The sequence below is a fragment of the Rhinatrema bivittatum genome, chromosome 1 (assembly GCF_901001135.1).
Source record: "Rhinatrema bivittatum chromosome 1, aRhiBiv1.1, whole genome shotgun sequence".
NCBI classification, from domain to species: domain Eukaryota; kingdom Metazoa; phylum Chordata; class Amphibia; order Gymnophiona; family Rhinatrematidae; genus Rhinatrema; species Rhinatrema bivittatum.
Window position 1 is genome coordinate 310764772 of NC_042615.1, and position 12707 is coordinate 310777478.

The window sequence follows — 12707 nt, forward strand, 5'->3', positions numbered from 1 at the left end:
GGGGCTTGGCCTCGTGTCCAAGCATGGCGGTGGCCATCTTGAATCCAAGCCACGGAGGAGAGCAGCAGCGGCCGCGCGGGAGGAGCAGGGACGGCTCTGATCCCAGCGGCCAGCCTGAAGGCCCACGCCGCCTCGCGGGGGTGCGGAGCTCGGGGCAGGGCAGTCGGCCCTGACGCTGCCCTGGTCGTCGGAGGAGGTAGGGGGCCGTGCCCGCAGACGGCCATGGGCGCGGAACACAACACAGTGGAAGCCCCGGGACCAATCTCCCGCTCTCGGGCCATCGGCGCCATTTTGATGCCACTAATAAAAATGGCGCCGATGGCCCGATAAAAAAAAAACAAACCCACCGACCCTTAAAAAATCGACCCCTTAGCTTCCCCCCCCCCCCCGACCCCCCCCCCCCAAAAAAAAACGTTTTAAAATTACCTGGTGGTCCAGTGGGGGCACGGGGAGCGATCTCCCGCTCTCAGGCCATCGACTGCCACTAATAAAAATGGCGCCGATGGCCTTTGCCCTTACCATGTGACAGGGTATCCGTGCCATTGGCCGGCCCCTGTCACATGGTAGGAGCACTGGATGGCCGGCGCCATCTTTAAAGTTCTCAGCCATGGCCAGCGCCATTTTTAAAAATGGTGCCGGCCATCCAGTGCTCCTACCATGTGACAGGGGCCGGCCAATGGCACGGATACCCTGTCACATGGTAAGGGCAAAGGGCCATCGGCGCCATTTTTATTAGCGCAGTCGATGGCCTGAGAGCGGGAGATCACTCCCCGGGCCCCCACTGGACCACCAGGTAATTTTAAAACATTTTAGGGGGGGGGGTCGGGAGGGTGGGGGAAGCTAAGGGGTCAGTTTTTAAGGGTCGGGGTGGGTTTTTTGTTTATTGGATCGAGCGCAGCCGATAAACAAAAACCCAATCGGGGCGGACGATAAAAATTTTAAGATTTGAATCGGAACCGGAACCAATCAGATTCCGGTTCCGATTCACATCTCTACCAGCTATGTTACCAGATAGGAATCCACTTCTTCAAAGGTCTGCTGGTGTCTTTTGGACAGATGACTAAAAACGTTCCTAAAACCTAAGAACAACCTTCAGTCACAAAATAAAACTTCTTTCTTCTAAAACACTGTCAGGGTTTTTCTCACAAGAGAGAAAGCCCTAGAGGAATGGAGGCTTTCATTCAGACCTTAGGCAACATTTGTCGTCTTTCTGTGAAAAGGAAGGATGGAACAAAACTTCCTTATAAAACAAAATATAAATGAGAGAATAAACTAACTAGTCATTGGATATCAATTAGCAGCAGTTTTCTCACCCAAACTAGGCTCTCCACTAAGGCTGTGGGCCTACAAAACACAAATAGATTTCTTCAAGACAACCTATAACAATATAGTAACCTAGAAACCAATAGCACAAAAAATTGGTATAACAATGCTCTCAACATCCTCCTCTTTACTTAGTAAAGAGGAGGATTTTGGGAACATCCTGCCATGGATCTGTGCCTTTGGACTGTGGCATGGTTGACACAGCCTAGCAAATAAACCTGCTAGGTCCATGCCAACAGCAAGTGAACTAACTCTAACTAGAACTGGAGCCAGGGCTTCAACTATACCAGCCCTGTTTTCTGCAGGTTGAACCCTTTGGTTCCATGGGCAGGCAGGGCTTAAGCGAGAGTTCTATCAGCAGCGGTCAGAGGAAGACACGTCTTGAGCAGAGGTCAAGGCGGGCAGCAGGTAAACTGTATCTGGTTCCAGGCCAATGTCAGGGTAGGGAGCAGGCAAATAGTATCTGGGTTCAAGCTGGGGTCAGGATAGATAGCAGTTCAATAGTATCTGGGTTCAAGCTGGGGTCAGGATAGGTAGCAGTTCAGAAGAGTAGTCAGTGTCTGTAGCAAGTGCCTACATGGTAGGAGCACTGGATGGCCCGCGCCATTTTTAAAGATGGCGCTGGCCATCCAGTGCTCCCTCCATGTGACAGGGGCCGGCCAATGGCACGGATACCCTGTCACATGGTAAGGGCAAAGGCCATCGGTGCCATTTTTATTAGTGGCAGCCGACGGCCCGAGAGCGGGAGATTGCTCCCGGGACCCCCACTGGACCACCAGGTACCTGTAAAATGTTTTTAGGGGGGTCGGGAGGGTGGGGGAAGCAAAGGGATTCGTTTTAAAGGGTCAGGGTGGGTTTTTTGTTTATCGGCTCGGGCACAGCCGATAAACAAAACCGCGATCGGGCCCGATGGAAAAAACCCCACATGTGAATCGGAACCGGAATCTGAACCGATTCCGGTTCCGATTCACATCTCTAGTGGAAATCCCTTGTGTGTTGGGGAAGTGTATAGTGATAGGAATATACCACTGTTCACCTGACCAAGATGGTGATATGGACAGTGAAATGCTAAGAGAAATTAGGGAAACTAACCAAATTGGTAGTGCAGTAATAATGGGAGATTTCAATTACCCAAATATTGACTGGAAGTGAAACATCAGGACATGCTAGAGAGATAAAGTTCCTGGATGGAATAAATGACAGTTTTATGGAGCAATTGGTTCAGGAACTGACGAGAGAGGGAAAAATTTTAGATCTAATTCTTAGTGGAGCATAGGATTTGGTGAGAGAGGTAACAGTGGTGGGGCCGCTTGGCAATAGTGATCATAATATGATCAAATTTGAATTAATGACCAGAAGGGGGACAGTAAACAAATCTACGGCTCTCGTGCTAAACTTTCAAAAGGGAAACTTTGATAAAATGAGAAAAATAGAAAAAAAATTGAAAGGAACAGCTACAAAGGTAAAAAGTGAGCAAGAGGCGTGGACATTGTTAAAAAAAATACCATCCTAGAAGCGCAGTCCAGCTGTATTCTACACATTAAGAAAGGTGAAAAGAAGTCAAAATGATTACCGGCATGGTTAAAAGGTGAGGTGAAAGAAGCTATTTTAGCCAAAAGATCTTCATTCAAAAATTGGAAGAAGGATCCAACAGAAGAAAATAGGATAAGGCATAAACGTTGGCAAGTTAAATGTAAGACATTGATAAGACAAGCTAAGAGAGAATGGGGTAGATTTTCAAAAAGCGCGATTTGGCGTACTTTTGTTGGCGCATCAGGCGCAAACAAAAGTACGCTGGATTTTAGTAGATACGCGCGTAGCCGCTAAAATCCTGGATCGGCGCGCGCAAGGCTACCGATTCCGTATAGCCGGCGCGTGCCGAGCCGCGCAGCCTACCTCCATTCCCTCCGAGGCCGCTCCGAAATCGGAGCGGCCTTGGAGGGAACTTTCTTTTGCCCTCCCCTCACCTTCTCCTCCCTTCCCCTACCTTTGTCGGGGGATTTACGCCTCCCAGAGGGAGACGTAAATCCCCACGCGCCAGCGGGCCGCTAGCGCGCCGGGACGCGACCTGGGGGCGGGTCCGGAGGGCGCGGCCACGCTCCAGGAACGCCCCGGCCCGTAACCACGCCCCCGGGCCCGCCCCCGAAACGCTACGTCCCGCCCCGAAAACGCTGCGCGGATTGGGCCCGCCCCCGACACGCCCCCAACACACCCCCCTCGGAAAACCCCGGGACTTACGCGATTCCCGGGGCTCTGCGCGCGCCGGTAGGCCTATGTAAAATAGGCGCACCGGCGCGCAGGGCTCTTAAAATCCGCCCCAATTTGAATAGAAGATGGTCGTAGAAAAAAAAACTTACAGTAAAAACTTTTTAAAATATATTAAAAGCAGAAAGCCTGTGAGGGAGTCAGTTGGACTGTTAGATGATCGAGGGGTTAAGGGCGCACTTAGAGAAGATAAGGCCATCGCGGAAAGATTAAATGATTTATTTGCTTCGGTGTTTACTGAAGAGGATGTTGGGGAGATACCCATTCCAGAGAAGGTTTTCATGGGTGATGATTCAGATGGACTGAACCAAATCATTGTTAACCTAGAAGATGTGGTAGGCCTGATTGATAAACTGAAGAGTAGTAAATCACCTGGACTGGATAGTATACACCCCAGGGTTCTGAAGGAACTTAAAATGAAATTTCAGACCTATTAGTAAAAATATGTAGTCTATCATTAAAATCATCCATTGTACCTAAAGACTGGAGGGTGGCTAATGTAACCCCAATATTTAAAAAGGGCTCCAGGGGCAATCCGGGAAACTACAGACCAGTTAGCCTTACCTCAGTGCCAGGAAAAATAGTGAAAAGTTTCCTAAATATTAAAATCTTAGAACATATAGAAAGACATGATTTAATGGAACAAAGTCAGCATGGCTTTACCCAAGGCAAGTCTTGCCTCAAAAATCTGAAGGAGTTAATATACATGTAGATAAAGGTGAACTGGTAAATGCCGTGTATTTGGATTTTCAGAAGGCATTTGACAAAGTTCCTCAGGAAAAGTAAAATGTCATGGGATAGGTGGCGATGTCCTTTCATGAATTACAATTCTAGAGCTTAATTGTGCATTGAGTGAAAAATAATTTTCTCAGATTTGTTATAAATGTACTACTTGCTGTTATGCTTCCAGGCCGTGTCTGCTCCGCAGCCGGTCCTGCTCACCTCTCCCGTCCATCTACCAGCCCCGGGCTCACCTCCTCAGCCACTGCAGCGAGTTTGCGGCATCCCCGGCTCCCCTGCTCATAGTCCTCAACGTCGGCCTCACAGTGGAGCTTCCTGCTCCTCAGCCCCACCCCTAGGCGCGCGTGTGGCCGACATTGCGCTACTTAAAGGGCCAAGCACGGGAAACCCTGAACCGACGCCCCTTGATGAAATCACACTCCCTGTGTATATAAGGCAAGGCCCGTTCCCTTGAACTGTGCCTTGGCAATCAGGTCTTACACTCCAGTGTCACTAGCTGGCCTTCCTGCATTCCAGTGTCTTTGCTCCTATGTCTCCTTTTCCAGTTCCTTTGTTCCAGCGTCTCCTGTTCCTTCGTCTCTCCATTCCTGGTAGTACCCTTTGGATTGATCTCACGGTACTGACCTTTGCCTGTTCTCTGACTACTCTTTGATTGCTGCCTGACCAAACCTCTGCCTGTGACCTGACAATTCTTGATCGCCGCCTGGAACATGACCTCTGCCTGTGACCTGACTACTCTTGATCACCACCTGGAACTTGACCTTTGCCTGACCTGACTACGCCCGGATTGACCTCTGTTACCATCCCTGCTTTGGCTGACCATGCTGGACTGATACTCTGGCATTGATCCTCACTATGCTCTCGGACACTCTCTTCTGGCCTCCTGCGACCTCTGGACTTCCCTGTTTGCACACTGCCCGCGCACCCTTGTTCAGGTGTGCTCGCCCTTGAATTTTCCCTATAGGAGACCCTGCGAGGCCCACCTAAGACCAGGTGGCCCGAGTAACCAAGGGCTCAACCAGAAGGAACCCCGGGTTGCTATTGGCGAAGCTCCAGCTAGCCTCTGTCTCCTCCTGTGCTTCGCCTCCTGGTGGCAGGCGCTCTCTGGGACGGACCGGAGGGCCGTACCAATCCTGCACAAGGCCAAGGGTCCACTTCCAGCACAATACTTGCTAACTTCATGGAGTGCCAAATAGTTATTTTATTATCTGAAAGAATAAAAAACAGATTAAGACAGGACCAAGATTCTCCAGAAGGTTGACCTCACTACAGCAGAAAGTAAGAGAGCCTGAGACTGTCTTTGTGACATCTTCATGCACTCCTGGACAGTGGACACCATATGATAACTGGAAAAATTACTACTTTAAGCTGGGTAGTTTACAGGCAATGCATTTGAGATGTACAAGTTGGCTTTGAGTTAGAGGCAAGGGTTTTCATAACCTTTGTAACAAGAATGATTTGCTCTGTTAAACCAGAAACTTAAAACAACATCTATGGTATATAAGCAATCTGCTTTCTTTACAGCACCTTGGACCACATTTTATCTGATTTAAATGTCAGCTAAACAATGTAAGACTAATTATCCCTATAAAACTAACTGTAACAACTTTCATAAGTTATCATATATTCTGAAACTCTGTTAAAAATGAACTTTATTAGACTTTATTAAAAGTTATTGATACCAAATAATATTTTTTGTTTTGTTATTTTTTATTTAAGAGACAAAGACCTCAGAACTGGCAAAAAAAAAGGGTCTAGCTGACCATAAATTTTGTAACCAGTAAGTTCAATCATAGGTCTTAATTACGTCTCTTTTTTTCTTTTTTTATAAAATCGTGTTTAACTCTATAAATGAGCAGCTTTTCAATTCCTGTTGTATATAAACAACTGATATCGCTTGTTTTGTTGCAACAAACTTTGTCAATGTTGCAGCGAACTAAATAGCACGATGTATTGGCTAATGTCCCAGCAATCCAAAAACTTATATGCTGACTAGTTTTAACGGCATGTTTTCTTCTCGCCGTTTGCTGCCACGATAACTTATGTTTGCTATAAGCCCATCAAGTTAGTGTCTTTTTTCTTCTAAAACAGAATTAAGATATCTCCATTTTTAAAGAGTTTCAGAATATATGATAACTTATGTAAGTTGTTACAGTTAGTTTTTGAATTGGACACTAGCTGGTCCCTTTTTTCGTTTATTAGACTAATTATCCCTTTACAGGATGATTGCCCCGGCAGGTCAGATTTTGACAATGGTGCGTGTTGACATTTTATAGCAGGAGATTCAGTCTCACTCCCTCAGCCCCTTCCTTCAATCTCATACACTCTCCCTCTTTCCTAAGTCACCAGCAGTCTCACTCCCTCAGTCCCCCTCCTTCTCCTATCTCATACATTCTCCCTCCTTCCTAATTCACCAGCAGTCTCACTCCCTCAGCCCCTTCCTTCTCTTATCTCATACACTCTCCCTCCTTCCTAATTCACCAGCAGTCTCACTCCCTCAGTCCCTTCCTTCTCCTATCTCATACACCATCCCTCCTTCCTAATTCACCAGCAGTCTCATTCCCTCAGTCCCCTTCCTTCTCCTATCTCATACATTCTCCCTCTTTCCTAAGTCACCAGCAGTCTCATTCCCTCAGTCCCCTTCCTTCTCCTATCTCATACACTCTCCCTCCTTCCTAATTCACCAGCAGTCTCGCTCCCTCTGCCCCTTTCTCCTAACTCATACACTCTCCCTCCTTCATAATTCACCAGGAGTCTCACTCCCTCAGTCCCTTCCTTCTCCTATCTCATACACCCTCCCTCCTTCCTACGTCACCAGCAGTCTCACTCCCTCAGTCCCTTCCTTCTCCTATCTCATACACCCTCCCTCCTTCCTACGTCACCAGCAGTCTCACTCCCTCAGTCCCTTCCTTCTCCTATCTCATACACTCTCCCTCCTTCCTAATTCACCAGCAGTCTCACTCCCTCAGCCCCTTCCTTCTCTTATCTCATACACTCTCCCTCCTTCCTAATTCACCAGCAGTCTCACTCCCTCAGTCCCTTCCTTCTCCTATCTCATACACTCTCCCTCCTTCCTAATTCACCAGCAGTCTCGCTCCCTCTGCCCCTTCCTTCACCTTTCTCATACACCCTCCCTCCTTCCTAATTCACCAGCAGTCTCACTCCCTCAGCCCCTTCCTTCTCTTATCTCATACACCCTCCCTCCTTCCTAATTCACCAGCAGTCTCGCTCCCTCAGTCCCCTTCCTTCTCCCATCTCATACACCCTCCCTCCTTCCTAATTCACCAGCAGTTTCGCTCCCTCAGTCCCCTTCCTTCTCCTATCTCATACACCCTCCCTCCTTCCTAAGTCACCAGCAGTCTCGCTCCCTCAGTCCCCTTCCTTCTCCTATCTCATACACTCTCCCTCCTTCCTAAGTCACCAGCAGTCTCGCTCCCTCAGTCCCCTTCCTTCTCCTATCTCATACACTCTCCCTCCTTCCTAAGTCACCAGCAGTCTCGCTCCCTCAGTCCCTTCCTTCTCCTATCTCATACACTCTCCCTCCTTCCTAAGTCACCAGCAGTCTCGCTCCCTCAGTCCCCTTCCTTCTCCTATCTCATACACCATCCCTCCTTCCTAAGTCACCAGCAGTCTCGCTCCCTCAGTCCCCTTCCTTCTCCTATCTCATACACCCTCCCTCCTTCCTAAGTCACCAGCAGTCTCGCTCCCTCAGTCCCCTTCCTTCTCCTATCCCATACACCCTCCCTCCTTCCTAAGTCACCAGCAGTCTCGCTGCCTCAGTCCCCTTCCTTCTCCTTTCCCATACACCCTCCCTGTCTCGCTCCCTCAACCCCCACTCCCCAAGACACTGAAGATACTTGAAACCCATGTGGCTTTAGTCCTATTGTAAAATGTATTGGGTGTGGGCTTAGCCCTCTGAAATCCATGAATAAAATGATCTATAAATTACAATGTAGTAAAGCTCCCATATCAAAACAGCACTAACTCCAGTACTCTAGCAGTAATAACCCTATCTTTGACAAGGCAACACTGTAAATATTTCAGGCCCTAAACACCAATAGACGTCATAATAGGAAAATGGACAAGCCAGGCTACCTATAAATATATGTAAAATAAAAACTACATGTACCTAAAATATTGTACATAAGCTTTAAAAATTACATAGGTCCCTTCGTCTGATGTCAAATCAAGACAATCACATCTAACTACAGATCCTATATTTTTTCAATAGCTCACATCCAGTATTTTCAGATAATACATACACAGTCCAATAAGAGCTATCACAGCTGCCAAGAATACAGTCTACCCCAATATACAAATCTGCTACATCAAAAATATACTAACTCTCAGGATTCAAACAGAAACAACCCTTCACACGTACAAGTAGCAGTACAATATTACAACTAGCCCTAGAAGATCAATAAACTTCCTACTGGAAACACAACAAGCTGGACTGCTATAGACTTCTACACTGAAACTATACGTGAGCAGAATCCTTTCCCTTGGTCACACATTCACAATACAGAAAGACCATCAAACAATAAAATGAAGAAAAATAAAACATCAATCATAATAGTAATCCATACCAATAAAAAAAAATATTTCAAAACAGCTGATGAATTGAACATCCAAAATGAAAAAATCATAAAAATGTTTTTAAATTTCCCAAAATACCAATATAATATTTTGAAACAGCAGATACAGCAAATAACATCCAATAATAAAATTATGGATTTAAAAATCTCCTTCTCTCCATCCCTGTAGCTTTTTCATTTCCAGTCACCCTGAGATTGTCATGGCTCTTTGGCTTTCATAAATACAGACACACATAAGGTCTCTGGCTCTCATACACACAGAATACCCAGCAGACTTGCTTCCCAGGCCTCTCTACCCTTCCCAGAACTTCCAGTCCTCGGCAGTCTTAGTCCCCAGTCCCCTCTCCCCTCCCATACTATCTCATTGTCACTGAAGTTTATTCTTCTTAACTCAAATGCTGGCACCGTGATCCTAAAAAAAATGGACGCACATATATCCATGTCCTTTCAGATGCATGGGGCCGTGGGCGCAGCTAGCTCGAGATGGAAGACTGTGTACTATTTCTACACTCCCTGCTTTTCACATGGGGTAAAAGGTCTTACCTTCTTCCCCATGTTATGCTGCTTGGCAACCATATGGGCCTGAACTTCTGATTGGCCCCACCACTATGAGGTCCCCTATCTACTCCTCTTCTGTGCTCCTTCTTACTGGCCCCACACCCCTCTGTAGTGCTGCTGCAATCAGGGGTGCAGCCAAAGGCTTCCGTTTTATTGGCCACACAGATGTGCGGCTGAAAAAAGCAATACAAAAAAAAAAAAAAATAGGTTGAGGGCAGGGCATCCATTTAATCCCTTGAAGGCCCTGACTGCACATCACTGGATTTTGACAATATTACTGAGGGATCTGGAAATGCAAGATTCTTTTTAGAATAAAAAGAAAATCTGCCACTTGACCAACTGTATACTTCTAAATATAGCTGGATAAGATAAAAGTTGTCTGGCTATCCTTAGCTGAATAGTTTTAAATGTGATTGGAGGTAGTCATAAGATGGCCAGTTGAGTTTAAAATTAAAAATTAAATCCAGCTAAGCTTAGCTGCATACCTATATTCGGGACTATTCAGTGGGACGTTTATTTCACTGAATATTAGAGACAAGTTATCCGGATAATTTCTCTACAATCTGCCTGTCTGAAAATGGCATCTTAGCTTTCTAACTTGAAAATAGATTCCTAAATTTAGGTGTCCACAGGTCAAAATTCAGCAGAGCAGTGCCCAGACAAGGTAGCTGGCTATATTTTCAGGGACATTTAGTGAAGCACTGTCAGTTGTTCATTCTGCTGAATATAGCTGTATTAAGTCCTATTTAGCCAGCTAAGTTTAGGACTACTCTCTTGAATGACCTGAAGTAGCCAGATGACTTAGCCAGCTAAGTCTCAGTATCGGAGTTGGCTGGCTAAGTTAACTCCAACCAGAACACCCCTGAAACATCTCCTATTTAGCCAGCTAACTTTTAGCCAGCTAAATCAGAGCCATTCAGACTTGTTGAAAAATTAAAACCCATACTTTGTCTGCTAAGTCTTCAAACTGATTGATCCCTCATGGATTTTTTTTAGATCAGCCTCTATACAAATTAAAACATTCTCCTTGTTTTTATCTTTTTTGTACAGATTGTGGCCACAGGGATTTGTCGCTCAGATGAACATATGGTCCATGGCTTACTGAGTGGTATAAAATATCCAATCATTCTGGGGCATGAAGGAGCTGGAATTGTTGAGAGCGTAGGAGAAGAAGTGACCGGCGTAAAACCAGGCACGTCATATTTATAGCACACACTTTTTGCTGAGGCAGCAGTGGCTTTGTGGATTTGATTTACAATTTATCATATGTTTTCTTTTGCAATATTTTTCTTCTCCCCTATCACCACCACTGGGACACCATTCTAACTATCCATTATCCTTTCTGTGAAGAAATATTTATGGTACTGTAAGGATTTATAAGTTTATGTTGCTGCCTGTATACTGACCCTTCCTCCTCTATCCTGGGCAGACAGTGCTACAGAAGCTTTCCTTATTTTACCTTTACTGACTCTGCTTTATACCCTTTACAATTGATCCAGAATTCTGCCGCTCGGTTGCTTGTAGGTACCTCACGTAGAACTCACATTACTCCGGTCTTACTTTCTTTTCATTGGTTACCGATTAAGTATCGAATTCAATTCAAAGTATTATCAATCATCCATTCTCTTATCTATAACACCTCTTCTACTTGGCTATGTACAAATCTCCGTATATATAAACCCTCTAGACATCTTAGATCCTTTTCAAAAAATTTATTAGATATCCCCACCGTCAAATTGGCAAAATTCGAAATAACCAGAAAAAGAGCATTTTCAGTTGCAGGTCCTGTTTTATGGAATTCACTCCCAGATCATCTTCGTCTCACCTCTTCTACTCAACAGTTCAAAAAATCACTTAAGACTTATCTATTTCAGAAAGCATACTCCTTATCTTCTAATTCATAATAAAAACATTCATTCATCCATTACAACAGTTCCATCTTCTACAATTCACATAATACCCATACGAAATTTATTTTTCATTCACTCCGTTTGTTATTTTATTGTTTAAAAAACCGCAGGTCTTGAATGTTTATTGTGTTATTATTTTAATTGTTAGTTTTAATTTGTTTTAACCGTTATGTTTTTTATTATTATGCATGTTTGGTTGTAAACCGTTTTGATTAATTCTTTCGAATTGTAAAAGCGGTATATAAACATTTTTAAATAAAAAATAAATAAATAAATAAATATAAGACCCAAACGGCTCATGAATTCACACATTCCCATTTATTTCAAATAAGAAATGTTATTGTAAGTAATTTAGATTTACCACTAAGAATCATATGAAAAGCGTAGCACTCTTAAATATGAAACTTATACTATTATCCTCTAAGAGTTCTAATGAACTCTAAGAAATAACTCATAATAGCCTGGACTTGCTTGAAATATTTCTAAGAAACTTAGGCCTGGATTCTCTAAGTAATGAGGGGCGAAGTGGGGGGCGGTCCTGCGATAGCAGGTGCGATCGCAGTGCGATTGCTGCCAGCTTTCGCGCCGAATAACTACACCATAAAAGGTGTAGTTATTTGGTGCAAAACTGGCGGCGATAAGGAATCTTACGTTTCGCCATCAGCGATGTGTCCGCAGCGTCAGCCCCCGGTGCCGCCCCGACTCCCCCTCTTCCGGGGCCGACTCCGCCCCAAGCTAGCTATCGCACGTGAAAAGGGACTTTTCACGTGCGATAGCATTAGAGAATAATCCCCTTAGCTCCAGCGGCTCCGATCGTTGCGAGGCCTGCGCAGCCGGCGCCGAGGCCCACCGGGGTAAGGCCTGATCGCACCCCTGCCCCACGGCAGCCCCCAGCGCCGACCACGAGGCACCGAGCCGCGACCCGAGGCGCCTCCCTCAGCCCTCCTCCGGGCCGGAAGCAGCCAATCAGCCCCACCACCAGCCGCCAATAGCAGCAGGGCCAGGAGCCCTTTAAATCCACCGCGGCGGCGAAAACCCGGCCTCTTACCTGCTCCAGCGGCTCCGATCGTTGCGAGGCCGGCGCCGAGGCCCACCGGGGTAAGGCCTGATCGCACCCCTGCCCCACGGCAGCCCCCAGCGCCGACCACGAGGCACCGAGCCGCGACCCGAGGCGCCTCCCTCAGCCCTCCTCCGGGCCGGAAGCAGCCAATCAGCCCCACCACCAGCCGCCAATAGCAGCAGGGCCAGGAGCCCTTTAAATCCACCGCGGCGGCGAAAACCCGGCCTCTTACCTGCTCCAGCGGCTCCGATCGTT

General features: G+C 46.2%; 1 protein-coding gene across 1 annotated transcript in view; it reads left to right on the forward strand.

Moving 5' to 3' along the window:
• LOC115089244 (alcohol dehydrogenase 1-like) overlaps window positions 1–12707 on the forward strand; it is a 58515-nt gene that overhangs the window by 8336 nt on the left and 37472 nt on the right. The window contains exon 3 of the mRNA XM_029597360.1: window positions 10533–10674. Coding sequence (XP_029453220.1) covers window positions 10533–10674 — 142 coding nt within the window. The remainder of the gene's footprint in view (window positions 1–10532; window positions 10675–12707) is intronic.